Source organism: Acanthopagrus latus, chromosome 15, assembly GCF_904848185.1.
Source record: "Acanthopagrus latus isolate v.2019 chromosome 15, fAcaLat1.1, whole genome shotgun sequence".
NCBI classification, from domain to species: domain Eukaryota; kingdom Metazoa; phylum Chordata; class Actinopteri; order Spariformes; family Sparidae; genus Acanthopagrus; species Acanthopagrus latus.
The window spans coordinates 10,641,814-10,658,104 of NC_051053.1; the positions used below are offsets into that span (position 1 = coordinate 10,641,814).

The 16,291-nt window shown below is 43.1% G+C and overlaps 2 protein-coding genes across 4 annotated transcripts; one reads left to right on the forward strand and one right to left on the reverse strand.

The window, feature by feature from the left end:
- Window positions 1-6,594: 6,594 nt before the first annotated feature.
- On the reverse strand, window positions 6,595-13,816 carry nolc1 (nucleolar and coiled-body phosphoprotein 1). Of its 3 annotated transcripts, none has more exons than XM_037123885.1 (14): window positions 13,635-13,815; window positions 13,236-13,291; window positions 12,461-12,624; window positions 12,231-12,343; window positions 12,016-12,124; window positions 11,772-11,890; window positions 11,491-11,617; window positions 10,329-10,466; window positions 10,164-10,253; window positions 9,713-10,069; window positions 8,275-9,582; window positions 8,011-8,135; window positions 7,780-7,863; window positions 6,595-7,674 (listed from the first exon to the last, which is right to left on the reverse strand). In XM_037123885.1, the coding sequence occupies exons 1-14, from the start codon at window positions 13,743-13,745 to the stop codon at window positions 7,516-7,518; spliced, it is 3,060 nt and encodes a 1,019-aa protein (XP_036979780.1). In that variant the 5' UTR covers window positions 13,746-13,815; the 3' UTR covers window positions 6,595-7,515. The 3 variants fall into 3 exon arrangements, with proteins under 3 accessions (XP_036979780.1, XP_036979779.1, XP_036979781.1); XM_037123884.1 differs by having other exon boundaries at window positions 12,231-12,346; XM_037123886.1 differs by having other exon boundaries at window positions 7,532-7,674; window positions 7,780-7,840; window positions 12,231-12,346; window positions 13,635-13,816.
- Window positions 13,817-14,163: 347 nt separating this feature from the next.
- Window positions 14,164-16,141, forward strand: mrps6 (mitochondrial ribosomal protein S6). The gene is made up of 2 exons (XM_037123887.1): window positions 14,164-14,637; window positions 16,023-16,141. Exon 1 carries the CDS (start codon window positions 14,164-14,166, stop codon window positions 14,629-14,631), a length of 468 nt encoding a protein of 155 aa, XP_036979782.1. The 3' UTR covers window positions 14,632-14,637; window positions 16,023-16,141.
- Window positions 16,142-16,291: the final 150 nt, after the last annotated feature.

Below are 16,291 nucleotides of genomic sequence, written 5' to 3' on the forward strand. Positions count from 1 at the left end.
GTCAGCAGTTTTATCTAATTGAAATGGACGGGGTGGGCAGTCCTCGGCCTCCGCTGCCCATTAAAAGATTGTCCTGCAGCCCCTCTGTACACACACTGTGCTGCACCGGCCTGAAACGAGCTGGCTCGCTCTCCTGCTCACATTGCGACTGACAGACGGAAGTGGTACTCAGGAGTGATTGCTGGACAGGAGATTAGGCTGAAGGGCCCCTCATCAGTATTCCTCAGCTCTGTTTGTTCCAGAGCTTAAGTCTGGCATCGACAATCAACCTGGATATTTAATCGGAAGATCCAAATCTTCACCGTTTTATCAACTTGCAAAACTGCCCTTTTAACAACCTTTTCTCATGCATTTTCATGACTAATCCAATGTGGCTTTAAATGGCTTGTTCAGCTTAAGGTAACATCCAGTCCTTGAGTGTTTTAAGAAAAAATCAAAACCTCTAATGTGGTAGACAGATGGATTTTCCCCATCGTAACTGTGGCAAACAAAGTCATTTTCTTGGTCAATTTAGCTGCTGATTTCTTTTTTGTTGATTAACTTGGTAGTTCTTTCAGTAATATAATGTCGTCCTTATAAATACACACAAATTAAAAACAGTGTACAGAGATAAAAACAGAAGCAGCAAATTAAACTGCAGCAGCTCAATGTATATCCGTTTAATTTGTTGTCAAGAAATCTAATCACACCAGTTATAAGACACAGTAACTTAGAAAGTTGCATTTTAGTGAGATAAGATGGACTATTGCGAGCAAGAAACACCTTGTATTCCTCGTTTTTTTAATAAACAACTATTGCTCAATTGTTAAGAAAACAACAACAACACTGGTTTCTTCTGCTCTCACATCTGAAATTCTCCTGGAGCCTGTAGTGCCTTTGTAGATTCCCTTATCCTGCCAGCAACATCGACTCCAACTGCGTCCCGTCCTCAACAACAGTTCCATCTGCACTGAAAAGTTGCCCAGTAACAGCTCCGCTGTGGCTGCACTGCTACAGGCCCCCACCCTCGCTCTCAGCAGCTCAGATGTAAACCCCAAGCAAGCAATCTCTGTCAAATTTACCCGGTTGATGAGCACTGAAGCAACGCTCAATCAATGGTGACCTGTTATGGGAAGGGGGGCTATAAAGAGGCGGGCCGAGGCTGTCCGAGGAGCAGGGGCAGAAAAATAAATCAGTGCACCAGCTGTGTGTGTGTGTGTGGGGCAACTGAACGTCGTGATGAGTTTATAGTGAAACGGCTCCAAACAAAGTGCGGAAGGGGTCGTGGTTTTCTGTCTGGACCTGACCAAGTCTGAAAGAGTGGTAATCAAGCCTGATGCAGTTTATTGTAGGTACCAGGTCAGATGTCACAGGCCCTCCAACACTTCAAATAATGTGCTGGGGGGCTCTTTTCAGATCATCCTGTCCTGGGCACGAGTGAGACTATCTGACTCCAGATCACCGAGTAAAGGCATTGTGCTGCACAAATGGATCTAAAAATAAAAATATACATATATTTTATGGGATGTGACTGAACTTAACTGAATTTCTACATTCATTTTGTTCAAATTTTTTGTGAAGATTAAATTGGTTTTATTAATTGACCAGGGTGAAAGCAGAGCTATTACACCTTAAACCACAGCAGGAACTACATACTGTCTAACCATCTGGAGTCACGGGAGGCCAGCTCATTTTTTTGCACCAGCGATTTCACACTTTTCTTTCACACTGGATCATCATAGACGGCACTTTATTTGTCATATCAAGGCTAACACAGTGTCATCCAAGAGGACGCTTTTTGCAGCATTTTGCAGTGCATTTCTTTGTATTGTATATGTATTAATATTATAATGTAGTATCTGTGCGATAAAGGCAATAAATCTTATTGTAATTGTAAAGGATGATGTGCTCATAATGAAGTATTTTAACAAAGAATTGGCTTTTAAACCAAACATCATTCAAAAATGTATACGTTTTTATGTCATACATGCCTACGCAAGGTGTGCAGCAGTGAGCTGTAAAACAACTGCAACAAGAGATTTTTCCATTAAAGTTTGTTGGAAAAATGATCTGTTTAAAGACCTACTGTACTTAAGCTATAAAAAGCTCTCAGCCTCTCGGCAGGACAAAGTGGGACCAGATAACACACTGAGACATCAATAATTGATGTCATGTTTTCATGAATTCAGCTGTCATTGGACAGGGGCCGGGTCAGTCACACTCACAGGGTCAGTGGCGACGTTCAAGGCTTGGATATTTAATCCGGCTGCCCTGTAACAGCTCTCTGACTGAAAGGCTAATCTTAATATCGACCCATGTTTATTTTATGCAGGACAAGTCAGGTCATTAACATTTCTGACAGCAGGCTGATTGCAAAAATCTATTTAGGGGGTCATTTCATTACATTTCACAAGCAGATTCTGATGAAATATTCAAAGTTAACATGTAGAATATGGAGTATTATTACTGATCATTTTAATCCAATATGTGACACGATGGCATCGTTAGACAGTATTATGGTACGATAGTTAATTGCATGTGGAGCAGTGAAGCCTCCCTGTGTTTGCCTTCAGATGGACCAGCGCTCATGTTTAATCAGGTGTAAGTTTTATTTTACTGATGATTTATCAGACGAATCCAAGTGATTGTGTACTCTGACGTTCTCCTTAGTGGTATTTAACCCAATTATTCCCACTGGACCTGTTCACTCTGTAAGGAGTCTGCTGTGTTTCTCTTTAGGAGGCTTTTGTGTTGGTTATTAAAAGCTGTTGTGGTCGGTAACTCCAACCATCATCTCCTGTCATGCATGAAATCTGGAAATATTGTATTTATTTATGTTATGTTTAGTTATGTTATTATTTATTATGTTATTATGCTCAAAAGCCCAGTCAAAAGATCTATATGTTATTCTGACCTTTCACCAAACCAATTCCTTCATAGGTTAGCTCATCATCATCATGCCATCCTCTCCTTGATGCTTTAGTCTTGAGTGAGAGGGAGAAAAGCCAAGAAATGAAATGAAAGATGATAAATGCTGGGGAAAAAAACAACAAAAAAAACATGGCCACTGTGGCACACTTGTAATGTAACTTCTTCATCACTGCTGGGAGTCGAGGTATCTGTCTTGGATCTGTCTTCAGATTCTTGCTCGTGATGCTTTTAAAAAAAAAAATAGTTGGAAAGTGAATAAGATATTAGTAGAGGTAATGTTGACAAAGTGAATCGCAACATTCCAAAAAATGTTTTTTCACTGTTTTCAAAAAAATGTGTGAAAATATTTTAGCTTTAATTTCAGTATTACTAAAAGCAGCCTACCACAGGAAGTGGCATGTAGCTTATACTGACAAAAGAGTTATCTTTTGGGGGAAATTTAACATTTGACATACAGACACATCTTTTTCAATATTCCATTGACCCACTGACGGTCCGAAACATGCTCCTTTTTTGGAAATTGAACATTTGAAACTTTCACCTGCTAAATTTCACCTCTGATCCATCCCATTCACTTTGCAGGCCATGTCATGTCATCGTCTGTCTAACCGCTTTATCCCTTTTCAAGGGGTCGCGGGGGTTGTTGCTGGAGCCAATCCCAGCTGACATATTGAGAGAGAGAGAGGAGAGGAGAGGAGAGGAGAGGAGAGGAGAGGAGAGGAGAGGAGGTGGGAGGGCAATAAGAAGTGGAACCTCTCAAGTAATTAATCTCTTTTTTAATGTGATGAGCAGACTGATGCAGACGGATAATTTATCTGTTCCCTGTCCTTCCCTCAAGACTCTAACTCTTATTCATTGCTTTCTAATTTATCTTTAACAGGAAGAGAAGTGGGGAGGAAGCGGTTCTTCACAAAGAGATGTGAAGAGACGTGACGTGAGGAGTGAAAACAATAAAGGGAGGAGAGCTGGTGGCGGAACATGTAAAACAGTGAATGGAGCAGGTAAATATCACCTCATGTAGCTTTCTCCTCGCCCTCCATCGGTAAAGTTCCCACCATCACACATCTTGCATTACAGCATTATTACTCTGAATAAACCCTGACATTATCTCATCTCATGATCAACAGTCACTAATACTGACTTCATTTCATTTTTAAAAAGCCAAAGTAGATATCTGATGAACAGCCATTTTACTTTCCGCCATAGCTGAATCGTGTATTTTGCATCATATCTCCTGAACCAAACGTGGTGACACAGAGAATGTGATGTGTGACCCTGTGCTTTGATGATCAGGGATTATGATGAATTCAAATGCAGCATCATTAACTCCAATGGCTCCCTCTCTGAAAATGTTCAGGGCCCCCAACTATACAAGTGTACAGAAGTGCATTCATCACCCTGGGAACCCCGTGTACGCACTGAAGAGGAAGTACTGGCATTACTCTTCACAAGCATGGACCGTCTGTGCTCAAGAATTCATGCGTGACCTTAGTGATGGCAGCGAGCAGAGTGCAGTCTGGGTTTGTAAAGACACTCCTTTTGAGCTGCTGGGCTGCTGCCAGTGAATGAGCCTGTTGGTGTGTGTGTGTGTGTGTGTTGTTCAGCAGCAAAGCTATGGTCACGTTTATGTCGTTTTTTTTTATTTGTATTTTTGTAAAAAAAAATGCAAATTTTACATACTTACACAATCCAGGACTGTGTTTGTCATTGTCCAGTGCTTAAGTAGGATACTTAGCATGCTATGTAGCTATGTATGGAGACTCAGTGTGTAGACACATGAGCTGTGTGGACAGTACATGTGCTGCTCATTAAGTGTGAGTGAGATATAAGCATTTGTCCTCGAGTGAACGTGTTTATTAAGCCGTACATTCTGCTCCATCTGTCATGCAGTGAGAGTTTTGGTTTATAGCTGCTAAAACACAAGTGATATTTTACTCTGCAGATTTTACAACTGACTGTCTACCGAGGCCTGTGTGAAAGCAGCTACAGGGTTCAGAGGAAGAAAGTATTTCATTTTCTGATGCAATCCATCAACGCTTTGCTGCTGTCACTGTCAAAGAAACCAGCAGCTCTTTTTTTTTTATTATTTTTTTTTTATTGACAACACAGAAAGAAAACCACCTATCTATCCTTTAAAGGAGCAGGGAGTGACAGCAGCCGCTAAAGTGATTTCAGATTTGCGTCTGCTGTGCCGTAAAATGTTGTGAGACATCCAGGATTCAATAACCCTGAGGCGAAGTGGGGAGCACTGGCAGGTTTTTTTTAGTAGGTGCAATCGACATGTTCACAGGTTAATGAGGCCAGATGACAATGTGTGGTGTACAGTGAATAGATAATATGTGACACGTAAAGCGTATCTACTGTATCTATGCTTAGAGGGAACACTTTATAGAGGGTAACTGGTGAATCAGTCCAGATCAGGTACAGTTATACCAGGGCTCGATTAAAGCTGAGTTACTGACGGCATTAAAAGATGCTGGTCACTGAGCGAAGTTTTATCTCCATGCGATGAAGGGCACTAAAACGAAGTGAATGTATTGCAGCGATTTTAAACAAGATAACTTGGCTCATAAAACCTTAGATGAGCCTGAACGTCAGAGGAGTCTTTCACCGGAAGGTTGCAAGAAAAGCACCTGAGGCTGGAGAGCTTTCTATAAATCCAAAAATCCAAGAAAACATCTGCACTAAAGACCTGCCGAGTAACTTGACGCGGCCAGAATCACAGTGAATAACCTCACGGTGATGAATGCATCGTCAGTACCCTAGTGACGTCAAAACCAATGTTAACAGGGTTAGCTCTCCTTGAGGTTACATAACATAAAATTCAGGAGTACCCCTTTAAAAAAAACAGATTGGCCCTCTGCTGCCATCACTCCCCCTGCAGCTCCTCACAGGCCTCCTCACTCACATGTGTTTTCTTGTGGAGCAGAACATCTGTCACAGCTGGCAGAGTGTAATCCACTGGACGCTAACATCCAAACTCAAAACTGTGCCATGTCAAGTGACGAGGTGTCGGTTCACATACTGAACTGTGAGTTTCACATTTACAACCAAGTTTCAGCCCTGGAGCTGAGAGGCGCTTGACTGCCATCTAGTGGCATTGGTGACTTTTTTTGTTGTTGCATGGATCATTTTTGACACAGTACATCTCATCACAAACTCAGCCGCATTAGCTAGCTGGGCTCATTGTTTTGTGATAGTCATTTTTTAAAAAGTCATATATCTATGCCAAGTCATTACATTAGAGATATTGAGTCATTATGCTTAGCTTTTATTTGGTGATACAAGATAATTATTTTATAATATACATTTTCTCATAATGACTTACAGAATCTAGTTATTTTTTATCACATTGGAGGGAATGGGCTTCCATAATATACGTTATAATTTGAGAGGAAAAAAAACATAATTATAACAAATCATCAAGGGAGAGGAAGTGTCCCAACCTTTGGATCCAAAATTAAGCCCTGATCTAGACAATCACCACAGTTTTAAGGAGGGCACCCAAGATCAGTGTCATCAATTCAGTACATTAGACCAAAATGTGAAATATGTCCACCGTCTCCCGTTCACTTCCTGAGTGAGGGTGCTGATTAATAGCCAAATGTTTCTGTAGAACATTATGTCACAGTGCAGCTGACCCTTGACCGTTTGGAATTATCAAATCACTGTTCCAGTCACACCAACATTTGATCTGTTAGGTCTTTAATTACCGCTACAAGAACCGACAATAAAAGAAACAGGTACACAAAAGGTTATACAGTAAATTCAACAAATTGAAAGAAACATGGCTCTCAGTCCTGTTGGTGAACAGTACATTTCATACCAATGATTAATGGATTAGAGGGTATGACGGGGGTATCCAACAGAGGGAGAAAACAGACATATCTTGAGATGGCTCCAAAGAAAAAGGTCCTAACAGTTGAAATGGAATAAAACTTAATAAATACTCAGTATAAAACTCAGTTCTACTCTCCAAATGCTCATGTAATGTAAAGACAAAAAACCCCAGAAAACACCCTCTACACATTCAAATATGGCCAAATAAAAATTGACAAACAACCAAACAAACTTCAAGAACCCACGTGATCCATTAAAAATCAGTCTTTTCTTAACAAATAATCAAGAACCTGTTAGGAGGGAAAGCTAGAATTCACACAGAAATGAAAAATGTGTTTCAAAGAAATTACACGACATTTGTCATCTGAGAAGAAAGAACAGGTTAAGGTCAGAATGAGCAGGAAGGGGGCCCAACACATACATGCTGGCTTTTTACCATTCGCAGGAGGCCTGCAGCCACCTAGTGGCTATAAGTGGTAATAATGGATGTCAATCGTTAGCAGTCTGAAGTCAGCTAGGAGCATCTCTCTCCTGCTGCCACAGCTCCACTGACTGAGGCTTCAGATCAGAGATCAAAACGAATGGTCTCAGGGCAGCTAGCTAAATTTAAGTGCCAGCTCAGCTCTGCGGATCACATTCCTCCGTCAGTGTGCTGCTGCTGCTGAGTGGTGGTGATAGAGTGACCGTTTACAGGGGGAGAAAGCAGACAACTTATAGTTCCGATCAAACAGGTAGAGTACAGTTCATGTGAAGGTGAGAAGGTCCTCAATCACTGTCAAACTTAATGGAGTTAACCGAGGTGGAAATAGCTCCGCCGCGGTAGCTTCCCCTCTTCTTCTTCGTCTTTTCATGGCGGAATGACTTGCCTTTTGTGAACCTGAGCACATCGTTAGCCTTCTCGCCCCAGTCCCCCGTGGCTCCATACTGAAACAGCAGACAAGACAAATAAATGTCAATTATTGGGTCATCCTCCGCAATCTTAATGTGCAATGCTGCTGCAAGAATGCTCGCAGTGGTTACCAAACTCACCTTGGCATCAAAAGAGTTATCAGCAAGACGGGGATCCACAGCTACCTCTTCCTCTCTTATTCTACGAAACGGAACGTTGGAAGACTGAAATAAGGTCATATATGTTATCATCAGATTCTTTCTCACTACTATTCAGGAAAACAACCATCAGTATGTGATCTGTTAGTTTAAGAAAACCCTGCACTGTCAACTCAGGCTTAAGACCAAGTTTCAGTCTCTAGCAGGTCTTACCTTCTTGTTAGCTTTGGGAAATGTCTGTGGTGTGGTTGTTACTTTCTTATTTTTTGGTGTCTTTACTTCTGTCTCCTCATCTTCACTTTCTGAGGATTCCTCATCTCTTTTTCTCTTTCCATTACCTGCATGATGAGAGAGAAAAAAATGGCACAACCTTTAATGGATGTTTCAGAGGTCCCGTGTGCGCCTTGTACCCATTCATACATTTAACCTTCCTGTTAATTTGCAACATCAACATTTTCAGAATCATTTGAGACTTACCATTTGTTAAGGGTGTAGTGGGTGCTGTTGCTGCTTTAGGTGGTGCATCCTCCTCATCTGATGAACTGTCTGATGAGCTGCTGCTCTCTTTAGCTTTAGTTGCTGGGGTCGTCTTGGCTGACGCAGCAGGTTTTACAGTACTTTTACTGGCCTCTTCTTCCTCCTCGGAGCTGCTGTCACTGGATGAGGACTCTGCTGGCTTTGCAGGGGCCTTGGCTGCTGGGGTGGCAGCCTTAGGTGTTGCGGCCTTGCCGTTGGTGACTGCAGGCTTAGCAGGGGTGGACTTGGTCTCAGTCTCTGAATCTGAGCTGTCGGAGGAGTCTGAGCTGCTTTCCTCAGCCTTCTTTGCTGGAGCTGCAGCTGCCTTTGTGGCCGCTGGCTTGAGTGCTGGCACTGCCTTCTTGGGTTCCTCCTCTTCTTCTTCGCTGGAGCTGTCATCACTGGATTCTGCAGGGGCCTTGGTGACAGCAGGAGCAGGTTTCTTAGCCGCTGCTGCTGGAGCTGGTTTCTTGACTGCAGGTTTTGCTGCCTCATCCTCGGAGTCTGAACTGTCATCAGAGCTGCTCTCAGCTGCAGCAGCAGGCTTTGAGGCAGGAGTGGCAGGCTTTGAGGCGGGCGTAGCTGGTTTAGCTGCTGTTGGTTTAGGCTTAGCTGCTTCTTCCTCATCTTCAGAGGAGTCCGAGTCAGAGCTGCTCTCTGCTGCAGCAGCAGGCTTTGCAGCAGGTTTAGCAGCAGCAGGCTTTGTGGCTGGAGTAGCTGGTTTAGGTGTAGCTGCTGGCTTGGCTTTCACTGGTTCATCCTCATCTGAGGAGGAGTCAGAGTCAGAACTGCTCTCTGCTGCAGCAGCAGGCTTTGCTACAGGGGTTGCAGGCTTTGAAGCTGGCTTAGCTGCTGTTGGTTTAGCCTTGGCTGGTTCTTCATCTTCAGAAGAGGAGTCAGAGTCTGAGCTGCTCTCTGCTGCAGCAGGCTTTGCAGCAGCAGGCTTTGCTACAGGGGTGGCAGGCTTTGAAGCTGGCTTAACTGCTGTTGGTTTAGCCTTAGCTGGTTCTTCCTCTTCAGAGGAAGAGTCAGAGTCTGAGCTGCTCTCTGCTGCTGCAGGAGTCTTTGCAGCTGGGGTAGCAGGCTTGGAAGCAGGGGTAGCCGGTTTAACTGCTGGCTTGGCTTTCACTGGCTCTTCCTCCTCAGAGGAGTCATCTGAGTCAGAGCTGCTCTCTGCTTTCTTGGCTGCGGGTTTGGATGGTGTTGGTGTGGCTGAAGTTTTGGTGGCAGGTTTTGCTGGAGCCTCATCTTCGGAACTGCTATCTGAATCTGTGATGAACAAAAAAAAATCTTAGGAAATGTTGCAGGCAGACACTTGAATGTACACGTACAAGTAAAATTCAGCAGTTTAAGAGTATGTGAGCCGAGCTGACAGATACACATTACTGGTATCTCTTACCTGAGCTAGAGGACTCGTCTTTTTTAGCTGGAGTAGTCTTTGCGGCTGCAGGTTTGGCTGCAGGTTTAGCTGCAGGCTTCTTCGCAGCCTCCTCCTCATCTGAACTGGAATCCTCTTCTGAGGAGTCTTCTTTAGCAGGTGTGGCTTTAGCTGCAATAGGTTTTGCTGGGGGGGCCTTAGCAGGAGTCACCTTTACTGCAGGTTTTTTCACCTCCTCTTCATCCTCTGAACTTGATGAGTCCGAGTCTTCCTCTTTAGCAGGTGTAGCCTTGGCTGGGGCGGGTTTAACTGGAGCTGCTTTAGCTGGGGTGACTTTAGCAGCAGGCTTCTTTGCCTCCTCTTCGTCTGAGCTTGAATCTGGGAAGATATGCACATGAAGAAAAATATTTAATGAGCGCAACCCTTGTATCAAACCAAGTAGAAAATGACTGACTGGGATTCTGATCGTTACCTGAGCTATCAGAGCTGGATTCCTGCTTCTTTGCAGCGGGTTTGGGTGCAGCAGGTTTGGCAGCAGTGGTCTTTACTGGGGCAGGTTTTGCTGTAGGGTTAACAATGCTGTTAGTCATGCCATTTATCTTACTGACACTTCAAGTTGAGAAACAAGGCCACCTACCAGCTGCTTTCTTCTCTTCTTCCTCGTCACTGCTGTCATCACTGCTGTCTGAGGACTCGGTTTTCTTGGCCTTACTGGCTGCTGGTGCAGCTGGAGTCTTCTGGACTGAAGCAGGAGGTGGGACAGCACTGTACGCTCCTACCCAGAAAATGGAACATGATCAGTATCTGACATGCAACACAGGCTCTCAGTACAATGATATTATATTTTAAGCAAACATGTCTTCAGATAAGACATGTAGTAGACAGTCAGGGTGATGAGTGGAAGGATGTAAAAGGTGAAGAATGAGCTTGAGTGTTGGGAGGGACTACAATCTGTTAACATGTCCTCCAAAATGGCGCTGATAAAATTCTGTGTTATTAAGGAGCCCACTACTTTTCTTGAAGAGCGAGCCCAGCCCTACACCGCCTTGATTATATGCCTTTGTTGGTTGTTCCATCTACTGCTGACTCAAATTTTGACTGCTGACTCAATTTTGACTCAAACTGTTAACTCAGAGTGTAGCGTGCTTGTGGCTGCAGCTCATATCCAGCGGTTCATGAGCTGTTGTTTCCCTGGTAAACACATCCACCTCTTCTGCCTCCTTCTAGTCTGCTGCTGCTCCTCTGGCAGTAACAGATCCTCCACTGCCAGAGTATCTATTGGCTGGACAAAAGGGACAGGCAAGGTGTCTGCAGGGTGGGTTGTCACCAGCCTGTTCTGCTACTGGACCGCCTGTCTGTCCGGTCTGCCTTACTGGCCCAGAGATAGCGCAGTGGTGACAGGCTAAAATGTTGGTGCATTCACTGTGAAAACTGCAGCACACAACTGGCTGTATCAACTCTACAGCTCATGGTTTAGGTTTTTTCTTGTGGTTGATTTGTAAAACAGACATAACTCTTTAACGCTAGACAACCAGTGAACATAGTTAGAAAATGGCTAACTAATTCTTGTCCCAGAATTCGGCCTGATTAAATGTTAAATTGATGGAGGCCCATGCTCTGATTGGTGGTTGTCACTGAACTCACTGCAAGTGCTATTCAACCTCCCCTGATGCTCATTGCTATTCCCAGTGTCACATTTGTTTTGTAACCAGATGCCATCAGGCTGTTTTTGTGTAGAGGCCATTGAGCAGACAATAAAACAGAGATTACTATATTGGTTACACAGTATAAAACCACACCTGGTTTGGGTTTTTTGCTGGGTGGAGCCTCCTCTTCTGATGATGAGTCTTCACTGCTAGATTCAGCAGCAGGAGCAGCTGCAGGCTTTACTTGGGTGGGTTTGACTGGGGCGGGTTTGACTGGAGCCTATCAGGACACAAGGAAACAGTTACTCAGCTGTTTGCATTTCCTTACACTTGACTGAGCTTGTTCTACATTATTATAACCTACACAAGAAAGATTTTCAGGAACATGCCCCAATATCAATTATTTATAAATATGGTCAGACTCTCTGGCATACCTTGGCTGGTTCTTCATCTTCAGAATCTGAGGAACTATCTTCACTGCTGCTCTCCTGCTTCTTCTGAGCTGCCCCCTTAGCAGGAACGGCTGCTTTGGGTGCTGCAGCTGCCTTGGGTTCTATAATTCAGAAGTAAATCAAGTTCATTTGTTAAAAAACATATTTTCCTTAACGCCTTAATTTTGGTTCATAGTTAAAAACTATTGCATTACAAAGTGTTAATGACCTCAGTCTGTAAACTCACTTTGTGCAGGGGCTTTGGTGGGTGCCTCATCCTCAGAGTCAGATTCTTCACTGCTTGAGCTGCTGTCTTTCTTCCTTGCAGCAGGAGCAGCAGGGGGCTTTGCAGGAGCCTAGAAGCAGAAACATCCCTTTAATAATAGCATGAACATCATAAACATAGCTTAGCACCAATGACTAGATCCTGAATTAATCTTAAATTCAGATGTTTACTCCTACCTTTGCAGGGGCTTTTGCAGGTGCCTTCTCCTCCTCTGAGTCACTGGAGTCTTCACTGCTGCTGGATGCAGCTTTAGCAGCAGCTGCTGCTGCTTTAGCAGGCACTACCTTGGCTGCTAAAAACAAACATAAGAATACAATCCGATCATGTTTGGAAGATTTCATGGCGAGACATTACTGACAGAAAACAGCTGGATGTATAATTTCTGAGTCAAACATATTGATGCTACCTGCAGGGGCTGCCTTAGTTGGTTTTGCAGCAGCTTCCTCATCCTCACTGCTCGACTCTTCGCTGCTGGAACTCTCAGCACTGGTCTTTGCTTTCTTGGCTGCTGGACCATTTGTTGCTTCAGCCTTACTGGGCGGCACTTTTCGTTTCTTAGCTTCAGGAGACCTAGGTAGGATCACAAAGAAGTTGAAGTGGGAGAATCTAAGCCAAGATAAAATCCACTGGCCATTTATAGAATAAACCTGCTTGGATTGTCTTATATATGCCCAGTTTTCTCCTCCTGAACAGAAGGGACAGTTTGTATTGATATCAACTAGATACATTTTGGAAATGAGGTTACTTGGACTGCATCAGTTGCTATTCTGTACGTTAATTTGTTTTTACAGGAAAAATGTCAACTGATTAGCAATGCTGCCAGTGTACTAATGTTAGCCACCTGGTTAACGAGCCAGATGTTAACTATATAAATACTCTTTATTTGATATAAGGATATTTTGTGTTTCAAAACTGCAAGCCAAACCCGCTGAGTTAATCTGAAATTCAAGGGTTTGTTAAACAAGTAGCTGATCACTTCTTCAGTCCAAGCACTAGTCTGCTGCTGCTAAAGAGGACTGTGCCCAATGGTTTTAAAACATCTGAACTGCTTTGGTTAGATTATACCATTGAGAGGTTTTGACAAAATGCGTACATTATAGTAGTGACAGCATTTTATCAGGAAAAGACTTGAGATTATTGATTTTAGTATCAAATGATGAAAGAGAATAAAGGCTACTCACTTCACCCAGAAGTTGAAGATGCTTTGAAGGCTTTCTTCATTTGGATCTTGTGGAGTCTGTGAAGTTAGAGGCACATGGAAAACTGACTCGTCAATCACGTCCAACACCAGCAACTTAAAATATCACTGAATTTAACAACCAGTTGCAATTCTATACCAGCAAGCCGCTGCATAATTTATGTTCAAAGTTAAATGAATAGGAACACCAAAAACAGTCGGGATAAACAACAGTCTGCAACTGTAGAACAACTTGTGCTCGGGCTCCTAAAGTTACACACGTGCTAGCACCGGTCACTGTACAGTCCCTGCACCTAGCTAACGTGCAGTCAAGTCTTCACAACTTCACGACACGTACAGCGCGTCCGAATCGTTGTCAACCACACGGAAGAGAGCCGCTTACCACTTTAGTCTGCTTCATGAACTGCTGGGCCGCCTTGGTGAACTTGTTCTCCAGCAGAAACGTATACACGCATCTGTAAAGATCACTCGGTGTTGAGTTTTGCGCCGCCATCTTCACCACGCTCCTTCTAGAAGGAAAGGAAGCGAGCGGAACCGTCACTTGTGGGCATGTGCGCGGGCGCGTAATGATGACGTTATATACGTTTCTGCTGGCTTTGTCGTGTAGAAATTGCTAAATAAAGTTATTTAACAACACGTAACAAAAGGTACTATTATCTATAAATAAACTACATTTAGGTTTCCTAATTTAGAAACTATTTTGGCCTGGTGTCATCGCCGTATTCACTATTATTTCCTCTCGGCATTGTACCCATTTACAAAATAATAAAACATATTAGCTTCTCAAGTCGATATTTTATGTGTTTTACTGATCAAATTAAACGCCATTATTAGTTTAGAAACATCATTTACATACAGTTCTTCTCATTTTTAATTTAAATAGCCATTATGTCGTAGTCCAGTATAGGCGCATGCTTTATACGTCATCACCAAAGACCTTCCTTGTCCCTCGTGTCATAACATGGTCGTTTTCTGAGCAGGCTGGCAGTGACACCGACGCAGTATTAGACTTTAAAGCGTGTATTGAGGACTTGTTCGCCGCAGCTATGCCTCGCTACGAGCTGGCCCTCATCCTGAAGTCGATGCAGCGGCCGGAGACAGCGGCTGCTCTCCGGCGGACGATAGAGACTTTGATGGAGCGGGGCGCGGTGGTGAGGGACCTGGAGAACCTGGGAGAGAGACTACTGCCCTACACGATGACAAAACACAACCAGAATCACAAACAAGGGTCTTACTTTCTGATCGATTTCTACTCGGCCCCGATCATCCTTACAGGCTTACTGAATCACCTGCACCGAGACGTGGACGTGGTGAGGCCCACTGTGCTGAGGAAGGACGCCCCGGTGTCCAGCACTAACTGCTGTGGCCCCCGGGAGTGACTGAATGTAAGGAAGGGGTGGATTGGAGTCAAGTGCATCAGTGCTTGTGAAGTGTGATGTTTTCATCGTCTTCTGACAGTCACGAAGTTGTGATTCTTGTGTCTGTACACTTAACTGTTCCGTGTTTTTCTTATGATCTATTATTCTTCCTAATCAAAGTAAAATGTCGAACATATTCAAAACTCAAAGTGTTCAACCCATCTATGATGTAACAGCTCCCTGCTGCATCCAATGTGTTGTTTGCGTGAATTAATTTATCAAACAAAAACAGTGAATTTGAGTGAATGCTTTCTCTGTCTACAGATTAACCAATAAATGAACTGTTTCGGTACAACCGGGGTCAGTCTCGGAGCCAATGCATGGCAAGGGCCTTAAATCCTGCATACGTTTTTTTTCTTGTCAGCTTTATGGATCCATTATGGATGATTTTAGGCAGCAGGGAGGGCTGTCCCTTAAATTAGAAGGTATTTGTAAACAGTCAAGGAAATGTTTTAGCAAGATTGTTTTCAAATAGTATTACTTATTTAGCTGTGAAAGCGACAATACTACAAGGAGTTGGGAGCAAAGCTTTAAAAGCATTTCTCAGGTTTCAAAATGTGAGGATAGTTGTGAGAAGCTGTACAAAGACTACTTCACAAATGTGCGACAACATTGTTAAAGATTTGGCAAACATGGGGAAACTACTGGATACATGTGTTGTTCTAATAATGATTTGAAAATACTGCCTCATACCGTCTTTTTATGTGAAAGTCAGTCGGGTTTAACTGATGATTAAGAACATCTATTTGCAGCACCTCTACTGCTGCAAAATGAACAGGCCTCAGTGGTGGAGAGGCAGCGAGAGCAAACAACACAAGTCAGGACAGAGGCACATTCCAACACAAGGTCACAAGTTTCTTATAGGTGCACTGATGAGAGAAGCTGCAGAAATGGTAGTCCAAAAGTTGATGTTTCAAAATTGTTACATCCTAACAGCACCAGCCAATCGTAAAGATATTATTTTTGGGTCAATGCAAACATGTCTGATCATGTGGCAAATGTACCAGAGCATGACAGATGCCTGCACAGCAGATAGTTCTGTTTTTTTTTTTTCTTCAATATATCAACTATGTCGCTGTTACACAGGTTGTCCACCAGAAAGCACTGTTTATTTCTGAGCTGTTGAATTTGATGATCAGTATATTCGTTTCTCACAAGTATCTAAGAAGCAACAGTAGAGGGTTGTCACCAATAATGAGTCAGGCTCTGACATATGCTCAACATAGCTGTGTAAAGACTCGCTTAGATGTGTTCATGCAGTTGATGTTCTTCACCATCTGTTTATGGATCACGCTTTGCTGACTGCACTCAAACCTGACCCTATATAACGGCTGTTCCCTTTTGTTTTACAGGTTTCAACCGCTGATAACCAGAAGATGTACAGTGTGGGGCTTCCTCTTTCACCTTTTCTATAGTTGTTGGCCTACATTTGGATGTTATGTCAGAAATAAACTACTTTTTTTCTACCTGAGTTGCAAGTTTTTATTGACTTCATGTCAAAACAGTTCAGACTTTGTACTCCACATAAACTTTATTATTGTGAGTACAATTTCAGTTTTTGTTATCATTCCTGACTCATGACAATTTTTTTTTCTAAAAAGCTTTGCCTCAACTGGAATTG